Raw genomic sequence first — 22,550 nt, 5'->3', positions numbered from 1 at the left:
TTCCTCCCATGCTACATGTTTTTATGTTAAGGTCCTTTGTGTGTTAGGGCCTTTGTATATACTGTTCCTCTGTCCTGAACACTGCTCTAGATCTTTCTCAAGATTGGTTGCTTCTCATCCTATAGTGTTCTTTAAAATTAATTTATTTTATTTATTTAAAAAGCACAGAGGAAGAGAGGGAGAGACCACTTCCATCTGCTGATTCATTCCCAAAATGGTCCCAACTGCTAGGGCCGGGTCAGGCAGAAGCCAGGAGTTGAGAATTCAATTCACATCTCTCATGTGGGTGACAGGAACCAATCTATTTGGCTACCTGCCTAGGTGTGCATCACCAGGAAGCTGGAAGGCCAAGAAGAGCCAGAACTTGTACTGAATAAGGGATGAGAGTGTGCCAAGCACAGGCTAAACCCCTGTGCCAAATATCTGACCTTTCTTTAGCTTAATTTTAAATAGAATTTTGTCAGATAAGTCTACTCTGGAAAAATTTTAAAAATATGTTTATTTTGGTACAAAAAAAGAAAGAAAGGGGGGAGAGAGGGTAGAGTAGAGAGAGGGGGAGGTAAGGAGGAAAGGAACATCCTTACATTCCTAGAATTGTATCTAGGAACTATATTGAATCTGTTAAAAGCTAATAATTAAAGATTTACTTAGTATTTATTTGAGAGTCAGAGTTACAGAGAGAGAGAGGGAGAGACATAGAGTTCTTCCATCCTGGTTCATTCCCCAAATGGTGGCAACAACCAGGGCTGGGGCAGGCTGAAGCCTGGAGCTTCTTCTGGGTCTCCCATGTGGGTGACAAGGGCCCAAGGACTTAGGCCATCTTCCATTGCTCTTCCCAGGCCATTAGCAGGGAGCTGCATTCCAAGTGGAGCAGCTAGGACTCAAACCTGTGCCCATACAGGATGCCAGCATCACAGGTGGTGGCTTTACTCGCTAGGTCATGTAGACCCCTGTAGTATTTTTTTTAGTAATTTAGTTCTGACAACTACAAATTGTGCTAAATAAAATGATAATATAATCATATGGTGTCATCGTTACTTTATATTACTAAAGCACTGGGGAAAAAGATCATGTATTGTTTTTAATACTAGCACCATTTAATGGCTGTATTTGAGACTAAATAAAATGCAGCTTCTTTAATTGTTTTCCAAATCATTGTAAACATGTGTCCAGGCTATTGCAATTATTTTACATAATAGGTAATAAACAGCACTGGAATCATAAATTAAGTACACTTCACTACTCATTTTGATCACAGGGAATTAAATCTTTTTTATTTTCCCCTGAAAGCAATGCCATTGGAGCTACTCTTAAATTATTTATGGTGAAACATTCTTGGATATTCTCCATCCTGGTAGAGGTAGCTGCTCCTTCCACTTTATATACAAAGCATGCTTAGTTCAATTTGGAAAAGTGTCTGTATTAAAACTATTCATTTATTATACATCTGTCATCACTTCTACTCACTTGCCCTTCTTTCATCCCCAATTGAAACAATTACATAAGGACCATGTTTTACCCTATAAGGAGCAAAAATTAAAAAGCTTCACCATAATATTAACAAAAATAAGCAAGAGCCAAGCTGACAACAGGAGATTTGCATGGACTTGATAAGAACCACCCATAGCCTGTGCACATCCTCCTCGGGACCTTATCAACCCTACCCTGACTGTCCAAAAATACATAAAAACACAGACTGAGGAGGCCAGTGGGGACTCTGAACAGATTCTTCTGAGTGTGGCCGAGCAGAAGCTCCAGGTCAACCTCCACATTCAGCTCTTCTTGTGAGAGAGTTCTCCCAGCCAGCTCTGCGCTCCCAGGCATTGGGGCTCTGCTGAACCACCAGCCATAACGCTGAGACTGAGTGCCCTTCAAGACCTGTGCTTTCCGGCTCAGAGACACCACCCCTGCACATGCTGTGCAACTCTGCCCTCTATGCTAAGACACACTGGAGGTACCCTGGGAACCCTGGGTGGTTTATCCAGTGTGTTCTGTATGCAAACTCTAATGTATGATTTCCCTACTGCATAATTAAAAGCCTGATTGGGACCAACACTGCCTCCATGCCATCACTACACAGCGACATACTACTTTTTGTATTTCTAGTTCTCGATAAAACATTCCAAAAGCATCCTTGTAGAAAGGGGTTGATTAAACTTTTCTGAAATCTTTTAAGGCAAATATATATAGCATGGTTTATCAGAAAAACTACTGTCAACAGATCTGGGTTGTAATTTTCGCTTTCCATCTAGTCCATGGGCTTGGGAAAGCACCCAATTTCCATTTTCTCATTTCCTTCATCTGTAAAAAGATGAATATGATTTATTATACCTTCTTTCTAGAGGTGAAATGAACTAACGCATATGAACTATAATGAGTTCTTCAGAACAAGGTCAACATAAAATCCAAAAATGTGCCTCCATTTTCTATTTCTGCTTTATTTTTCTAAGCATATAATTGTCTACTGAAAAGGGATTTAACAATTCTTTTGAGAATAGTGAAATCAGAGTTCAGAAGATCCCCCCTGAAAGTGTCAGATTTATTCTTTAATATATGGTGCTAACTATAAGTGGATTTCCCAGCTCTTGGGGAGACTCTGAGTTCAGAAAGGGTCTACAGACAACATTAGACTATGTACAATTATAAGCATCCAAGTGTAAAATAAAATCATAAACATTTTCCTTTTGGAGACTGTATACATTGCTGAAAATTAAATGGCGTTCAATAAATATACTTTGAAGAGTTACAAATAAAGATTTTAAGAACCTAAAGTCTTCATAATTGAAGACTTATATAGAAAAATCTTTCTTGTAAAACTGATTGCATTTTAACTAATTTTTTATGTGGTTAACATTATTCTTAACTAGCTACCATTGTTGACCTTTCCCCTCACACTCACAAGGGTCACAGCATCTCTTAGAAGTTAACTTCAATGTCTAGGGCCATACCACCCTGAATGTGAACGCGCCCGATCTCGTCTGATCTTGGAAGCTAAGCAGGGTCGGGCCTGGTTAGTACTTGGATGGGAGAAGTTAACTTCAAAATGACATTTTAACATTAAAAAAGGCTTCTGACCCCCACCTGTCCTCATGAATGAGTCTAGTACACACAGAAAAGAAATACGGTATCATCGACACGCCCAGATTCTAAAGCACCATCATGTTGATCTGATCACGGTTTAGGTTTCTCCCTCAAGCTTGGCAGGAAATGTTTGGTTTCTTTCTGCTTACTGAAGCCATTTTATCAGCATTGGCGGTGTTAAGTAACAAGGTAGAGGCAGGCAGCCCACAAGTTTATGTATGTCTTAGCTTCTGTGACAGATCTCAGGGGAAGATAAGAAGAGAGACCTTTTAAGTTCGGAGATGAAAAATTTTATTAAATTTTAGTTGAACAATTAAATCACTAAATATAAGGCATTGATCCCAAATTTTCTCACTTCCTTTAGTCTAATTCTTTCTTTCTTTATTTATTTAATGACAGGCAGAGTTAGACAGTGAGAGAGAGAGAGAGAGAGAGAGAGAGAAAGGTCTTCCTTCTGTTGGTTCACCCTCCAAATGGCTGTTATGGCCGGCATGCTGCGCAGATCCGAAGCCAGGAGCCAGGTGCCTCCTCCTGGTCTCCCATTTGGGTGCAGGGCCCAAACACTTGGGCCATCCTCCACTGCCTTCCCGGGCCACAGCAGAGAGCTGGACTGGAAGAGGAGTAACCGGGACAGAATCCAGCGCCCCAACTGGGACTAGAACCCGGGGTGCTGGCGCCACAGGCGGAGGATTAGCCTAGTGAACCACGGTGCCGGTCCCTTTAGTCTAAATCTGTACTTCACTGCTCACCTAGACATTTTCTTTATTGAAGGCTGTGGTCTGGAGTTTATCGCTCTGTAAAGGTTTTGGGTTGGTGTACACTGAAGAGAATGCTTAATCCTCACTGTAATATGACACTGCTAAAAGTGAGTTAAGAACTGGCACTGCCCAAAAGAACAGTAATGTTCTTCTTCAACAGGCATTTTCTTTTTTAAAAATTATAAAATGCTTAACTAGTGAATGCCATTGCCTATAAGCTGTGAATTGCTTCTGCCTGGGAATGGCTATAATTAGTGTATTTATATGGAATCTGTCTTTGAAGTGAGGTTTTATAAATTTGAAAAAAGGAAAATTGAAAGAGTCCCTGTGCATTACTATTGTGGAAAGCAATGGCTAAGAAGGTCTGAAGAATCCTCTTCCATCATGCTTGACCCAGACAAGGTTACTGTATAAGCAGAAGGCCCTCTAATTCTACCCAACAATATAAACATTTTTTAAAAAAGGGCTTATCTTCAGTAACTGATTACAATTCCATACAAATTCTCTTAGGTTTAGATATAGGGAAGTTTTTTTTCCAATGAATACTTTATTCTCTAATAGTCATATATGACTAACATGACTATTAGAGAATAAAATCAATGACAGCCTGTTTAAGGATTTCAATGTTAATTTTGTAATAGTTTCTCTGCTAATTTTGTATAGTCACAGCCTTAGGCAACAAACTAAATATTCCTTGGTATTATAAAAACAAAGTTATAAATTAAAGGCATTATAATTGGTTTAATATGGCTGATGTTTTATTGTTGTAAGAAAATGATCTATTATATGAGCCAAGATGGTGAACTACAGTTTTCTTTATACTTTGCTTGCAACCTAATGATTAAAAGTATAGTCACATATTTCTTTATAGAACTATCAAAGAATTATCCTATAGTTCATATTACATTGCATTTCAAAATCTAATACTTCTGAAAAATCTTTATAAACAATTTTTAACTGTTACCTCTAAAACAGTATATGATGGGCTGGCACTGTGATGCAGTGGGTTTAGCTGCTGCCTATGATGCTAGTTTCCATGAGTGCCAGTTTCAGTCCTGGCTGCTCCACTTTTTTTTTTTTTTATAAAGATTTATTTATTTATTAGGAAGTCAGAGTTAACACACAGAGAGAAGGAGATACAGATAAAGAGAGAGGTCTTCTATTCGCTGGTTCACTCTCTCCAATTGGCTGCAATAGCTGGAGCTGCACCAATCCAAAGCCAGGAGCCAGAAGCCAGGAGCCAGGAGCCAGGAGCCTCTTCTGGGTCTCCCACATGGGTGAAGGAGCCCAAGGACTTGGGCCATCTTCTACTGCTTTCCCAGGCCATAGCAGAGAGCTGGATTGGAAGTGGAGCAGCCGGGACTCAAACTGGCACTCACGTGGGATGCCAGCACTGTAAGTGGCGGCTTTACCAGCTATGCCACAGCGGGCCTGCTCCACTTCTGATCCAACTCCCTGCTAATGCGCCTGGGAAAGCAGCAGAACGTGGCCTGAGTTCTTGGGCCCCTGCCAACCACACAGGAAGCCAGGATGAAGTTCCTGGCTCCTGGCTTCAGCCTGGCTCTGCCTTGGTTGTCACAATCATTTTGGGAGTGAACCAGCAGCTGGAAGATCTCTCTCCCTGTTTCTATAACTCTGCCTGTTAAATAACTAATTTAAAAAAATTAGTGTCTATAACATTGAGGTTTTGAATCATTGAAAGTAACACTGTCCAAGCTATGTTAACATTTGAAAATTTTTAAAATTTGGTAAAGTAAATATGGCAGGGATAATCTTTTTCTCTTTCTATAGACCCATGATGATTATGCAAGAGAATGAGAGTTACATTTTACATATCTATAAATATACTATATATAAACAGAATGTATAAACATTTTTATTAGAAAATACGTAAATGTCTATGAAAAGTAGTCATTAATAATGTAACATTAAATTTACCAAAATCAGTAAGTAACACACAAGTAGATAAACCTTAATTTTATAACATGGCCATTTGATAGTAGTAGGAAATAATAGTGGGGTACTCCAGAAGACATCAAAGAAAGAAAAGATAAATAGGAAAGACATATAGAAAGGTGTGTTTTATGGGTGTATATACATAAAAGGGTAGATCATATAGTTCATGGGAAATAGAATTAAAATATAAGTTTATATTTTAATGCAAAAACCTTAAAATTCATGCATTGATTTTTTTATAATATGCATTTTCTGTAAAGTTTTTGAAAAGCCCTTGTACACATGGATTTCACATATTTTTGTACCAAAATAAACTTATCTTTTAATTATATTTTTCCATAAACTTTATGAAGTACCTTCATACATGGGGACTGAAGTATGGTAAGAAAACACTTGTAAGAAGGGATTAGAACTATTTTTATAATTGCCATCAAAACATTACAAACTATAAGTTAAAGTCCATGTTATGATTTTTATTTTTATCCTCATGTAAACTAATAACATATACCTTGGAGAAGAAACTTGATCTAGCCAGAAATAAATATATTATGTTAATGAAAGCCAAGGTACCTTTTCAGAAAAATCATTTGCATTCACAGTAAGTTAAAAAAAAAAAGCCCAACAGACCTTCAACTAATTACACCATTACAGAATCACTCCATTAGAAATGATTTTATTTGACCTCTCAATACAATTAGTGTATTTCCTTAGATATTATTGTCTGAATTCTGTAAAACATTTGATCCAGATAATCAAGTGTCTATATTCAGTTTTCACAATGAGAGTCTCTTACAGGTTTTTAAATAAGATAGCTGTGCTCTGATTAAAAATTAAACATCTTAGTTTTTTAAGCCATTTCATTAGACTACATTGGAATATATTTAAGCAATCTGTATATTTATTATCCCTTATCATCAAACTCAGATAAAAATTTTCACCCACAAAATATTGGTGTTAATGTTTAGATTATCATGATTCTCAATATTACTTTAATAAAGAGAAGAGATAATAGGCAAAATTTAAAGTTCAACTGATTAATAAGCCAAGTTTGAAACTTCACACTAAAAATTGAAATTATTACATAAAAGATTATTTTTCCCACTTTTACTTCAAGTGTCTGGAATGTCTACTCATTTTTTTTTTTTTAAAGATTTATTTATTTATTTGAAAGTCAGGGTTACACAGAGAAGAAAGACAGAGAGAGAGAAGTCTTTCATCCGATGGTTCACTCCCCAGTTGGCCGCAACGGCCGGAGCTGCGCTGATCCAAAGCCAGGAGCCAGAAGCTTCTTCCAGGACTCCCACGTGGGTGCAGGGGCCCAAGGAGTTGGCCCATCTTCTACTGCTTTCCCAGGCCATAGCAGAGAGCTGGATCGGAAGAGGAGCAGCTGGGTCTCGAACCGGTGCCCATATGGGATGCCTGAGCTTTAGGCCAGGGTGTTAACCCATTGCGCCACAGCGCTGGCCCCTCTACTCATTCTTTGAAAAACTGATTTAATAATTATCAGAGGAACCATTGCTATTGGCTAGCAAAACCACTGTCTATAATATTTTTTATTACTAAGCATCATATAATACAAGGTAATATATAATAACTACAAGTCATGGGATAAATTAGTCATGAAATCAATTCAGTGAGTTGTGACTAGCATGAAAAACAGAAACAGAACAGAAAAGATTAGAATGCAGTAATAATAATGCTGTTTTCTGAAACTTTGGTTTCAGTAGTATTTATGTTCATAAAAATATACATACATTTATTTGGTCATGCTTTAAGATAACATAAAATACCATGGTAAAATAAATAAATGATATAGCAATACTAGGAAGAAAAACAATTTACTGTGGGAATGCTGACTGTATTTATAATGTCTTTAGGCAGCAGGTATTTGGCACAGTGGTTAAAAGGCTACATGGATGCCTGCATCCCACACTGGGGTGCTTGGGTTCAAGTCCTGGCTCTGCTTCTGATTCCAGATTCCTGGCAATGCACACCCTGGGAGGCAGCAGGTGATGAATCAAGTGCTTGGATCCCTGCCACCCACACAGGAGATTCAGGTTGAGTTCTAGGCTCCTGGCTTTGGCCTGGCCCAGCCCTGGCTGTTGCAGGCATTTGAGTAGTGAATCAGCAAATGAAATATTTCTGTCTCTTGGTCTCTCTCTCTTTCTGCTTTTCAAATAAAAAGTGAAATAAGAAAAGTGACAAAGCTAGAATTCTATGCTAAAAAATAAGCATAAGTAAATATTTTTACAATAATATTTCCTGCATAACTTCAATGGATTTATTTATTAAGCTAGCCAGCATTCTGTTTCCTGCATCTACTTTGTATATCTGTTTGTATGTCTATATTATTAGTTTCCAGACAGGTTTCATAAAAGAAAGAGTGGAATGAGGTTAAAGCCTAAAAATTTCCCATTTATACACTCTTACCTGTCGGTAATCCTTTTCCTCTCAATCGGTCTCGAATAGCTTGGCTTCGATCAGCTTTTTGTTCACTGTTACAGGAAAGTTGATCTGTCTGTACACAGGTAATCAAAAATCAGGTTTGACAAAAGAATTTCCCTTCTGTTTTCATGGTAATTATCTACAGAATGACACTAGTTGTAGCTAGGGTATAACCTTAAGTAAAGAGATTCCATGTCCCATTATCAATTTGTATTCCTTGGATAAGATTTATGTAGCCAACTATGGGCTAATTTTTCTTCAGGATATTAAAAGGTAAGAAATAATCATCAAGGAGTAATCTTCTAACTGAAATGCAGTTAGCCAGATTAAAGCATGTAGTTAAAATTATTTCTATCTGAAAACAGTAAACTTGAAATAATTTCTTTCCCAATTGATAATTACTTTCATCTCTCAAGTTAGATTTTGACTTTAAAAACACATTAATTTGGGTATAATAAAGCTTTCAATGATTGTAACTATTGAGAGACTATTTTAAAATTTTTTAGAAATAATTTTCTAGATTTTGCCTGACAGGAATTACATTTGAGAAGTGCTAATTCTTCAAACTAAGTGAACATAAGGGAGCTGACAGTTATATTTAAATCAATGTTCTTTTGATTCCTCTTTATGATAAAATGTTTAAGTAGTATTTAATAATTTTAACAAGGATATTTGCTAAGATAAGGCATCTTAAATTATGCCAAACTCCATTATGAAATATAAAAAGTTAGATGAGAAATATCAAGACATAGAGAATTGTGATGAGAAATTACTTACACCTGGCACCAAGATCATGCATAAATGTTTACTTACACATAAACACACATTTTTAATATTCCTCCATCAGTGAAACTTATTTACAAATGGATTAAAAACCTAAGACAAGTATATTCAAGGCTAAAGCACTATGTTTTCTACCTATTGGAAGAGTTACATGGAAATATTTCTGAAATAATGTTATCAATTAAATTGTATAAGATGTTCATCCAGATGACACTGTAGTGTAACAGAAAATATAATGAGCATCCTATATCTTTGGGAGTCCTGGTAGTTAGGCAACTATTAAAATAGCTGTTGCTTTCTCAACAGTTACTATATGCCAGGTACTGCTTTAAGTGCTTTACAAACTTTACATTTAATCCTCAAAACAACCTCATATGAGATATTACTATTATTGCTGTACTACAGAAAGAGAAATAGCAAAGGAACTTCTGAGGGTCTTAAAGCAGTTCATCAATACTTATTGATACTTATTGAAATAATTATCTCCACAACTGTTCAGTAATATGGGTGGATAGCATATACTATTAGTCCATTTTATAGATAATTAAAACTGAAGTCAAAATGTTGAAACTGTATAAGAACCAGGATAAGCAAACTGTCTTTTTCACTTCTACTCTGTGCTAATTAATTTTAAGGGTGAAAGGAACATGGTCGCTTAGAATGAATTTCACACTAGTGAAAGACTAACTCTTTCCATCAGTTACTGTAGACAACAGCTTCAGGGCAGCACCATGGCTAAAAGCATGGCTCTTGGAGTAACAGAGAGCCAGGTTCCAATTATGGCTCTGTCATTTACCATACATGTGGTCATGCATAAATTCTGAAACTTAGTTTCTACATCTCTAAAATGAAGATAACTTCTTTTAACCTGGGGTTAATATGATGGATAAATGTGATAACGCATGTAAACCCCATAGCACAGTGCCAGTGCCTGGCAAACATTTGAAGAATGGCAGCTTTAGGAGTTACTTCTATCTAGTGATGCTCAGGGGACCTAGCAAAAGCAATGGAAAGGTTGGGGAAGCATTATTATACTTGGTGAAAATTTACCTTCGAACAGACAGGCTCTCTCTATGCTATTTCCAATTGTTCCTTCTACTCTTCTCTCTCACTTAATAACCCCATGACATAACCTTATACCAGACTAATTGCTGTTCCCCAAACACACCCTGCATTTTCCCATTTTACAGCATTTGTCCAAACTTTTTCTATCTAACCTACAGGATCTAATTCAAAGTCATTATAATTTGTACCCTTTTCCTTCAAAATTCTTAAAGCTTTTCAAATTTTTAGTTACTTTTCATAGCCCCCTTTGTATTTTATAATTATATACATGGTTACAGCATTTTACATAAGAGCTCCTAGATCAAGTATTATATATTTTTCAGTCTCTACACATAGAACAGCAATAAATATTATAACACATTGAGCTAAATGCTAAACCTTAAAGGGAAAGAGATCTTTTATGTAATATGAACAATTGTTGGATAGATAACAGGACTCCTATGGGTGAATATTTTTCAAGGAAATACAGAAGCGAAAATATTACCAGCAATTTTACAATAGCAGTAAAGTCAGCAAAGAGCACAAATTCTTATAGAAGCTGTGGAGTAATGGAAAGGTCCCTGGGCTGGCTAACAGGACATTTAAATCCCATAGCTGCTTGAATCTCAATTTCCTCAACTGTAAATGGAGGACATTTATAGAATATCAGTGATATGAGAAAATCTTCAGGAAAAAAAATCCCTCCAGGAGTAAATAAATTTGGGCAATGTTTCATCCACATGCTTATTTATCTGTCTTGATGGTTAGCAACAGGTTTAGTGCATTAACGGTTCTGAGAAGTTTTGCAGTGAAAATACATGTGATTTCTTTTAATAATTTTTTCTGAAGCTTATTTGATCATAGAGGAATTTTCTGAATGAAAATATATTTGAAACATTGTTAGAAATTTTGATCTGGATGAAAAGACATTCATAGGTTTCTAATAGCTTTATCTTTGTTCCAAAAAACAAAAATCACGTGCAGAAACAAGATAAATAAAAGTGGAACTGCTTTGTTGAAGAAGGGAAATGAGCAAACAAGCATAAGAATCTCATTCACCCAGCCTCTCCTACCTATATTATGCCTCACTACAGAGCACAGGGGTGCAGTGGGGATAGTCTACAAACCATCTGTCCAGATTTCTGAGACTGTTTCTTTTCTTTTTTTTTTTTTTGACAGGCAGAGTGGACAGTGAGAGAGAGAGACAGAGAGAAAGGTCTTCCTTTTCTGTTGGTTCACCCTCCAATGGCCACTGTGGCCAGCGCACCACGCTGATCCGAAGCCAGGAGCCAGGTCTCCCATGTGGGTGCAGGGCCACTTGGGCCATCCTCCACTGCACTCCCAGGCCACAGCAGAGAGCTGGACTGGAAGAGGGGCAACTGGGACAGAATCCGGCGCCCCAACTGGGACTAGAACCCGATGTGCTGGCGCTGCAGGCAGAGGATTAGCCTACTGAGCCGCAGTTCCGGCCCCGAGACTGTTTCTTATTAACTGAGAAAGTATATGAGATTTGAGTGTATTCCTGGTAACCATATGATGTCTTGGTTAAGATGGGGGAGCTAACAACCTAGAAATAAGGAAGTAAGAGGAGCACAGAAAGAATACTGTGTTAAGTAACAAATTTGTAGCCCACACAAACAAAATGGATCTTCACTCAGAGACCACAGCTGTAAAGTGTAAGAGCAGATGAAATTTAGATCCAGATCAGATATCAAACATCAAGGAGTAGCCAAGTTAGGGCCTAAAGGATAGCATATCATTTAAGAGATGTGAAACACAGGTGGAACTATTGCATATACAGTTTGTCACTCTTGGGATTCTTCATGTGCCAGATGAGAGAAAATGGAAGAGTCCCAGTCTTGGGGCAACTGGGCCAGGATACGACCACTGATCTCCACCGCACATAAGGTCTAGAGAATATGGGGAGGGTTTGGGGACTACCTAAGGGCTCCAGACGAATGTGTGGCCAAAAGTATGAAGCAAAAGAAAGCACATTTAAGTATTTCTAAAACTAAGTTCATATGTTAATACAACTTTCTCCTTCTGTTCACAATAGACACTACCATTTGCTATAAGCTCTTTGCAAAAAAAAGAAAAAGTCCAAGAAAGGAGGAAAAAAATTGATACTTCAAGGGTGTTATGATTCTATAGTATTTCCTGAGATGTAGTTCTAAAGAAAGACCAACTCTCATAAAATTTCAGACTAAGTTATTGTAATGGGTTTTTAAATTTTAGGTATTCTTTCAAGTAAACATCATTAGAACAAAAAATTCAATTTCCTAGTCCTAGTCTTCACTGAGAAGACTATCTAGATACAAGTGGTATCTTAAGCAGATATGACGACATGCTCATAGACTGAAAAGTTGAGTGTGTTTACCAACTGAAACTGTAGCTTACCCCAGAGAGACTTCCCAGAACCAGCTTTACCAACTGTTTCACGTAGGAAAAGGAAGGCGCACAATTGCTATTCCTAATGTGGGCGCTGCAAGCATCCAGGACAGTCCGAACAGAAACCCGTGCGTAAATCACATCCTCACACATTCCGAGCAATATGCTGTTGAGATGATCGCCAAGTTTGATGGGCTGAATATAAAGAAAGGAAAAGCTATGTTAGTGGGTATGAGTAAATCTTCCTAATATGGAGCAAGTCACTGTAGGAACCTAGGCAACCATACCAAACACATTCAAAATACTTGAAGGAAATGAATCTTTCTCTATTAACATATCTTACTACATTTTACCTTTCTATGGTCCAAAAAAATTATTAGTAGAAAATGGTTAACAAGCATCTCCTCAGGTAGGAAATAATATGGAAAAACTGTTTTTAATATGATAAAGAAGTCAAATTCTTTGGTTATCCAAATATTTTTGCAAACAATGACTATACATACACATTTTTTGAGAAACAAACTATTTCCTAACCATGGTAACTCAAAGGTGTTTTCAAATCTTTTTAATGGCTTAAGATCATTTAAATAGGGGCTCGCGCTGTGGCGTAGAGGGCAAAGCTGCCACTTGCAGTGCCAGCATCCCATATAGGCCGGGTTCAAGTCCCAGCTGCTCCACTTCCAATAGAGCTCTCTGCTGATAGCCTGGGAAAGCAGAAGAAAATGGCCCGTGTCCTTGGGCCCCTGCATCTGCATGAGAGACCCAGAAGAAGCTCCAGGCTCCTGGCTTCGGATTGGCTCAACTCCAGCCATTGCAGCCATTTGGGGAGTGAACCGGTGGATTGAAGACCTTTCTCTCTCTCTTCTCTTTCTCTATCTCTCTCTCTCTGCCTCTCCTTCTCTCTCTGTGTAACTCTGACTTTCAAATAAATAAATAAATCTTTTAAAAAACAAGATCCTTTAAATATAAGTTCTAATGATGTTGGGAAAACCGAGCAGCCAGAATGTGACTTTATTTTAGTTAGTTACCATAACTTGTAAACATTATATACAAATGGCTAATCAGCATATGAAAGGGTGGCCAATATTATTACTAACAAATCAAATGGAAACCACAAGCAGACACTATACATCCAGTTAAATGGTTAAAAATAAAAAGACTAATAATACCAAGTATTAGCAAGGAGTGGGACAGGGAACTTTAATCCATTGCTGATGAAGTTTAAATTGGTACATCTACTTTAGTCTAGACAGACGCTTTCTTTATCACCCTTCTACTTCTTATTCATTTGGGTATTATTCCATCGTTTTAGGTCTTAGCATAGATGCAATGCCCTTTAAGAACCTATCCTATTCAGAAACTCCAGTTCTACTTTTCCATAGCACATTTCATTTTCTCTAATAGAACCGAATGCATCAGTTTATCCTTCGCTATTTAGTTTTCTGATTCTCCCAATGAACTTTATAGGTATGGGTCACTGTTGTCTAGTATCATGTCTGATACAAGGCAGGCTCTAACTTTAAATTAATATTAAATACAACCAGAATTATTATGATTTCTGATCATAAAATACAGCTTTATATTTCCCCTCAAATTTATACATTGATATGGACTTTATTTTCAGTTATCAGAAAACAGTATTAATTATAGACTATATTCTCATTTTACATGTAGACTATAAAACATATGACACCAATTTGTCCATTGATAATCTAACATTTTCATTTATAGCTACAAAATTGAAATTAAAAAGAGGAAGAAAATATATAGCATATTTCATGTAAAGTGAGATTAAACTGAGTTGAAACATATCATTCATCTTTCACGAACTTTAACATGTTTGAATTTTAGAGTAAAAATCTAAAATGCTTGTTAATTCTTAAATTTAATAAGAAAAAACACACCTAGCTATTTTTGGTGTTGACTTCTAAATGCTTAAAATTAAATCTAATTCTATATATCTTTGCTTTGATAAAATATAGCTATTTAAAAATTTAATTACTGTTTATTACTATATGTGTATTGAATCTTAGGAATCAGAATTATTTCAGAAAACAAAGACTAGAAGTAGCCCAGTGGTCACTGAAGCTCAAGACCTCAAGAAGTATTAAATTAGTGGCACAGCGGGTTAAGCCGCCACCTGCAGTGCTGGCATCCCAAATGGGCACTGGTTTGAGTCCGGCTGCTATACTTATGATCCAGCTCTCTGCTTGTGGCCTGGGAAAGCAGTGGAAGATGGCCCAAGTGCTTAGGACCTACACCCACATGGGAGACCCACATGGGAGCTCCTGGTTTCTGGCTTCAATATGGCCCAACCTCAGCTATTGCAGCCACTTGGAAACAGAACCAGTGGATGGAAGGCTTCTCTCTCTTTCTGCCTCTGCCTTGCCCTCTCTGTAACTCTGCCTTTCAAATAAATAAATACATCTTTTTTTAAAAAAAAAAAAAAGAATTAATATCTTTATCTGGTACAGCATAGGTTGTAAAGTATGATTCTGAACAGCCGGGGAAAAAAAATAAGTTCTCTGATGCTGAGACACAGTTACAGCTACTATTTCCACAGTTTTTATATGAAAAAAGTTATCACTTTTAGTACAAGAATAAATCATCAAGGACATTTATAATCCCTACTTTCAGTCATTAAACTAGAACACTACCCATTTCTCTAATGACAATGAAGAGTTAACTCCATCTCACAGACTGAATTATTGAAACTGGGTAGTGACAGCTACAATTTTAAGAATATCTCAAAAAGTAATTCCTGTAGTACTTTATTGTGGAAGTGTAACATCATTAATGTGAATAATTAGCACAGAGATGCTGGTGTGCCTGACAGTGTACTATAGAACAGATATAAATGCATGGAAGAGCTTTCAAACATTTGTACAAATGTAAAAAAATGACTTACTTGGCTTTGAGGTACTTCATGATCAGCCCCCCAATACAGTGTCATTCCAAGAGAATATATATGGATCTAGAAACACAATTTAAAAAAAGAATTTTATACTAAAATTAAATTTAAAACTTAGCAAATACCATACAATTAGAATTTTTGTTCCAGTTAAAGAGTAACATGATTTGAGAAAAATAATTTTTCAATATTGCCCTAGAGTATGTAAATACTTAAAACAGAAAATAGATTCCTCCCCACCCCCAATTTCTCTAGCCTGTTCTCTATGAGTAATCATTTTTATTAGTATTAAGTATTAAAAGTTCCTTTACACAATTTTGGGCAAATATGAATATATATTCTAATTACCTCTTTTACAGAAGGTGATAAAGTAAAATTTACTCAGAACCTTGAATTTCTAACTTATCAATGCTTGGAAAATTTATCTATTTTTACTGCTGCCTAGAATTCCATTGTGTGGTTGTAGCATTGTTTATTTAACCAGTCTGTATTAGTGGGCAATTAAGATTTACTGCAGGGGTGGGTACTGGGCGCAGTGGTTAAGACACTGCTTGGGATGCTTACATCCATATTTGAGTGCCTGGGTTCAAGTCTTAGCTTGACTTCTGATTCCAGCTTCCTGGAAATGATCACCCTGGAGGACGGCAAGTGAAGGCTCAAGTACTTGTGTCCTGACAACCATGTGGAAGACCCAGATAAATTCAGAGTTCTTGGCTTTGGCCTGGCCCAGCCCCGGCTGTAGCAGGCATTTGGGGAGTAAACCAGTAGATGGAAGATCATATTCTCTCTCTTTCAGATATATAAAAGTAAATAAATAAGCCAAAAATTTTTAATAAAAATGGGCCTCACATTGTGGTGCAATGGAGTAAACTGGCCAGCATCAGAGTGCCAGTTGAAGTCTCAGCTACAATGTTTCTGATGCAGTTTCCTGCTAATGTTCCTGGAAAAGCAGTGGAAAATGGCTCAAATACTTGGGCCCCTGCCATCCATGTGGAAGTCCAGGACAGAGTTCCTGGATCCTGGCTTTGGCCTGGCCCACCTCTGGCTGTTGTGGCCATTTGGGGAGTGAACCAGTGGATGGAAGATCTCTCTGTCTCTGTCTCTCCATCTCTCTCTGCCAATCTGCTTTGCAAATAAATACAACAAAATTTTTCTTAAAAAAGACTTTTTTTCCTTTTGCCATTACAAATAATACTTCAACAAATAGACTTATGTCATTTTGTACATGCAGGTATTTCTCGTGAATTGATAAAATCACAGGTAGTTTTGATACACATTGTCAGATTCCCTACATGGAAGTTTTGCCTCCACTAGCAATCTGTAAGTTTTCCAGAAGCAGAAGCTTTGTCCATAGACTGTGTTATAAAGATTTGAATTTTTGCCCATCTGAAAAGTGATAAAAAAAAAATCTCAGCGCAGTTCTGATTAGCAGGGTGGAGTGCTACAAGGAAAAGGAAGATGGATCACATATGCTTCTAAAGATGGGAAGAAATAGCATATTTTTATTATAGAATAATTTCCATCAGGGAAAACTAAAAATGCCGGAGAGGGTGGCGATTGCTGGACAGCACTGTTGAGAAGGCAGAAGGAGAGGGAAGCTAAAGCGCTAATGAAAGGGTTGGCTCCAGTGCTAAGCTGGGGTCCTGGGAAAGTCTGTCCTGATTGCTTCTACCTTTTCTGTCTGAAACAGGAAGCAAGATTATTATCTCAAAGTAAGGATGGTAATCTTGGAAGCAATCATCTTTCCTTTTTTCTCCTGTTAAGATTCAGGGCTAACTTTTAGTCCATTTCTATCAATGCTGAATTCTTACCAGGTGTATACATGTATGCATGTATGTATGTGCCACACCTTACTCCAGCTTCAACTTACTTTCTTTTCCTCAGATTTTAAAAAATTCTATAGACTATCTCAAATTCTCTGTAGAGATCAGTGACATATGTACACACAAAGATGGATACCCTTCTTACAATCTCGGAGCACTTTCATTTATTCCTTATATTGCCTCCTAAATTTATTCTACCACAGATTTAAAAATCTGTTCCACTTCTCAAATATTTTCATGGCTCTCAAGTTTTAAAAATTCAAATTCTAGTAGTGGCATTTGGGGCTTATTTTGACCTGTCTCCAATTATACTTTATAGGCAGATTTTTTTTTTTTTGGACAGGCAGAGTTAGACAGTGAGAGAGAGAGAGAAACAGAGAGAAAGGTCTTCCTTCCGTTGGTTTACCCCCCAAATGGCCACTACGGCCGGCACGCTGTGCCGATCCGAAGCCATGAGCCAGGTGCTTCCTCCTGGTCTCCCATTCGGGTGCAGGGCCCAAGGACTTGGGCCATCCTCCACTACCTTCCAGGGCCACAGCAGAGAGCTGGACTGGAAGAGGAGCAACTGGGACTACAGCAGAGGATTAGCCTAGTGAGCCACGGCACTGGCCTGTAGGTAGATTTTTAGGTTTTCTTTTAATCATCATTTCTTTTACTATTACAACCTAAACACTTCACTACAACTAGATAATTCTCTGTTGGTAAAATACATCATTTTCTTTCCCACCATTTCTCAATTTTATCTTTCCATCAATAATATTCTTTATCTCTGTCAGTGAAAGTCCTACCCATTATTGATAGACCAGGGATGATGTTTTCCGTTATATATGTCATATAAATCTTTTCAAACAGGATAAAGTATTATTGCTCAGGTAATACAGGTGCTTTCCATTTGTATCTCTAATGAGGAAGTTACCTTTTACATAGATTTGATAGTATCAAGTCAGATTTAGGCCCTTGATCCATTTTGGGTGGACTGAATCCACATCTGCTGAGTTCAACCAGATGTGAATGAAAGAAAACATAATACAGACTATTTGTATCCTATTTCTCTTTAGGCTTATTTTTATTTGCTTAAAAATAAATTTAATTGAATAATCTTCCTATAATTTACTTTGGACACATGAAATGAAAATTCAACTTTTTCCTCCTTCTACAATGTAATATCTGAACTTCCCCTTCTCTGTTCACTTTTCTTTTCTCTTTTTAAAAAATTTTATTTGAGGTATACAAAGTCCATGTATTTTATATATACAGATTTAGGAAAACAGTGATACTTCCTACCTTACAATCCCTCCTGACCATGCCCCCACAATTCTTCTTCTTCCCTCTCCTATTCTCACTCAATTTTTACAAAGATCTATTTTCAGATTACTTTATACTCGTAAGGTTAACCCTACACTAAGTATTCAACAAATAGTATGAAGTAAAAGACACTATTCCTTTACAGTAGAACAAAGGGCTGTAAACAATCATCGAATCTCAGGCCGGCGCCGTGGCTTAACAGGCTAATCCTCCGCCTTGCGGCGCCAGCACACCGGGTTCTAGTCCTGGTTGGGGCGCCGGATTCTATCCCGGTTGCCCCCCTTCCAGGCCAGCTCTCTGCTATGGCCCGGGAAGGCAGTGGAGGATGGCCCAAGTGCTTGGGCCCTGCACCCACATGGGAGACCAGGAGAAGCACCTGGCTCCTGGCTTCGGATCAGCACGATGCGCTGGCCGCAGCGGCCATTGGAGGGTGAACCAACGGCAAAAAGGAAAACCTTTCTCTATATCTCTCTCCCTCACTATCCACTCTGCCTGTCCAAAAAAAAAAAAAAAAAAAAAAAAATCATTGAATCTCAAAATGTCCATTCCACTACAATACATTATCATTTCGGTAATCTATTAGTTACCACAGATCAGGGAAATCATATGATAATTGTCTTTTTGGGACTGACTTATTTCACTAAGTATAATGGTTTCCAGTTGAATCCATTTTGCTGCAAAAGACCTGATTTCATTTTTTTTTTTTTTTACAGCTGAGTAATATTCCATAGTGTATATATGCCATAGTGTCTTTATCCAGTCATCAGATGGTGGACCTCTGGGTTGATTCCATATCTTAGCTACTGCAAATTAAGCTGAAATAAATATGGGGGTAAAGATCACTCTTTCATATGCTGGTTTCATTTTGTTAGGGTAAATTAACAGGAGTGGGATGCTGGGTCATAAGGTAGGTATTTCAGTGAGAGAGACAGAGAGAAAGGTCTTCCTTTTTGCAGTTGGTTCACCCTCCAATGGCGGCTGCAGCCGGCGCATCGCGCTGATCTAAAGCCAGGAGCCAGGTTCTTCTCCTGGTCTCCCATGGGGTGCAGGGCCCAAGGACTTGGGCCATCCTCCACTGCCTTCCCGGGCCATAGCAGAGAGCTGGCCTGGAAGAGGGGCAACCGGGACAGAATCCGGCGCCCCGAATGGGACTAGAACCTGGTGTGCCAGCGCCTCAAGGCAGAGGATTAGCCTGTTGAGCCATGGCGCCAGCCGTATTTCAGATTTCTGAGGTATCTCCATACTGTCTTCCACAGTAGCTGTACTAGTTTACATTCCCACCAACGGTGGGAATTTCCCCACATCATCACAAGTAGCTTTTGTCTGTTGACTTTTGCATAAGAGCCAATATAACTGGGGTGAGGTGAAACTTCATTGTGGTTTTGATTTGTATTTCCCTGATGGCTATTGATCCTGGACATTTTTCATGTGTCTATTGGCCATTTGAACTACCTCTCTTGAAAAATGCCTGTTTAAATCCTGTGCCCATTTCTTAACTGGATTGTTTGGTTGTTTTTGAGTTTCTTGAGCTCTTTATAGATTTTGGATATTAATCCTTTATCAGTTTCATAGTTTGCAAATATTTTTTCCCATTCTGTTGGATGTCTCTTCATTTTGCTGAGTGCTCCTTTGGCATTGCAGAAGCTTCTCTACTTGATGTAATCCCATTTGTCTATTTTCCATTGAGTGCCTGTGCTTCTGGGGTCTTTCCTGAGAACTCTTTGCCTATGTCAACGTCCTGCAGAGTTTCTTCAATGTTATCCAGTAATTTGATGGTATCAGATTGTAGATTTAAGTCCTTGATCCACTTTGAGTGGATTTTTGTGTAAGGTATAAGGTAAGGGTTTTGTTTCATACACTTGCATGCAGAGATCCAGTTTTTCCAGTACCATTTATTGATGAGATTGTCCTTGCTCCAGGGATTTATTTTATTTAATAAATATAAATTTCCAAAGTACAACTTTTGGATTATAGTGGCTTTTCCCCCCATAACCTCCCTTCCACCCACAACCATCCCATCTCTCACTCCCTCTCCCGACCCATTCTTCATCAAGATTCATTTTCAATTATCTTTACATACAGAAGATCAATTTAGTATATACTAAGTAAAGATTTCAACAGTTTGCACCCAACAGATACACAAAGCATAAAGTACTGTTTCAGTAGTAGTTTTACCGTTAATTCGCATAGTATAACACATTAAGAACAGAGATCCTACATAGAGATTAAGTGCACAGTGACTCCCGTTGTTGATTTAACAACTGACACTCTTATGTATGATGTCAGTAATCATCTGAGGCTCTTGTCATGAGCTGCCAAGGCTATGGAAGCCTCTTGAGTTCACAAACTTCAACCTTATTTAGACAAGGCCATAATCAAAGTGGAAGTTCTGACTGGCGCTCTGCCTCACTAGGCTAATCCTCCGCCTGCGGCACTGGCACTTCAGATTCTAGTTCCGGTTGGGGTGCCAGTTCTGTCCTGGTTGCCCCTCTTCCAGTCCAGCTCTCTGCTGTGGCCTAGGAAGGCAGTGGAGGATGGCCCAAGTGCTTGGGCCCTGCATGCACGTGGGAGACCAGGAGGAAGTACTTGGCTCCTGGCTTCAGACTGGCGTGGTGCACCGGCCGTGGCGGCCATTTTGGGGGTGAACCAATGGAGGAAGGACCTTTCTCTCTGTCTCTGTCTTTCTCTCTCACTGTCTGACTATGCCTGTCAAAAAAAAAAAAAAAGTGGAAGTTCTCCCTTCAGAGAAAGGTACCTCCTTCTTTGTGGCCCATTCTTTCCACTGGGATCTCACAGAGATCTTTCATTTAGGTAATTTTTATTTTTTTATTTTTATTTTTTGCACAGTGTCTTGGCTTTCCATGCCTAAGAAACTCTAATGGGCTTTTTAGCCGGATCCAAATGCATTAAGTGCTGATTCTGAGGCCTGAGTGCTGTTAAGGACATCTGCCATTCTCATCATAGGGATCTTTGATATCCTTGGTTAAATTTTTTCCAAGGTATTTAATTTTATTGGAACTACTGTGAATAGGATTAGTTTTAGAAGTTCTTTCTCTTTCATGGCATTTTCTGTATATACAGAGGACACTGATTTTTTTGTGTTGATTTATGCCCTGCCACTTTACCAAACTCTTTTATGGCTTCCGATAGTCTCAGTCTCATCTCTCTCCCTCTCTTTCTCCCTCTCTATCTCTCTCCCTTTTAAAGTTTAGAATTTATTTGGGGAAGTGAGAGAAATACAAAGGAACATGAAGGCTTTATTTAAGAAAGAGAGTGGTCAGAAAAATAAACCAGGAGTTCTATACCAGGCAGAAGGCAGATCAGGGTCCATGTGAGAGAGTTCACAGACTGAAGTCACATGGAGATAAAAACCCCATAGGCTGGAATGACTACAAAACTGCATGGTGCATGGGCAAACAGGGTGGGCCCCAAGCACTCAACACCTTTTCAAATAGTCTCTTAAAGGAGTCTTGGTTCCTCTATATATAAAGACTTCTGTAATCTGTATATATGTAATTATGTAATATGCAAATTTGTATATTTTGATTTCTTTTTCTTGCCTAATGGCTCTGGCTAAAACTTCCAGGACTACATTGAATAGCAATGGTGAGAGTGGGCATCCTTGTGTGGTTCCGTATCTTAGTGGGAATGCTTCCAACTTTTCCCTATTCAATATGATATTGGTTGTGGGTTTGTGATGAATTGCCTTAAATGGGTTTAGTAATGCTCCTTCTATACCCAATTTGAATATTTTCATCATGAAAGAATGTTGTATTTTATCAAATGCTTTCTCTACATATATTAAAATGATAATATGGTTTTTGTTCTTCAGTTTGTTAATGTGATGTATCATATTTATTGATATGTGAGTGCTAAACCATCCCAGCACACCACAGAGAAATCCTACTTGGTCCACGTGAATCATCTTTCTAATATGTTGTTGGATTTGATTAGCTATTATTTTGTTGCAGATTTTTATATCTACATTCATCAGGATTATTGGTCTATAGTTCTGTTTCTGTTATTTCTTTTTCTGGTATAGGAATTAGGGTGATG

The 22,550-nt window shown here is 38.0% G+C and overlaps 1 protein-coding gene across 6 annotated transcripts in view; it reads right to left on the bottom strand.

The window, feature by feature from the left end:
- The window catches only part of PTPN13 (protein tyrosine phosphatase non-receptor type 13), a 224,670-nt gene that overhangs the window by 120,458 nt on the left and 81,662 nt on the right, over positions 1–22,550 (bottom strand). For all 6 annotated transcript variants that reach the window (XM_062198537.1, XM_062198539.1, XM_062198538.1 and 3 more), the window contains exons 4-6: positions 15,364–15,429; positions 12,465–12,650; positions 8,226–8,313 (exon numbers count right to left, since the gene is read on the bottom strand). In XM_062198537.1, coding sequence (XP_062054521.1) covers positions 8,226–8,313; positions 12,465–12,650; positions 15,364–15,429 — 340 coding nt within the window. The remainder of the gene's footprint in view (positions 1–8,225; positions 8,314–12,464; positions 12,651–15,363; positions 15,430–22,550) is intronic.

The sequence above is a fragment of the Lepus europaeus genome, chromosome 8, assembly GCF_033115175.1.
Source record: "Lepus europaeus isolate LE1 chromosome 8, mLepTim1.pri, whole genome shotgun sequence".
NCBI lineage: Eukaryota > Metazoa > Chordata > Mammalia > Lagomorpha > Leporidae > Lepus > Lepus europaeus.
Note: the sequence above shows the minus strand (reverse complement) of the source record. Positions and strands in the feature narration are given on the sequence as shown.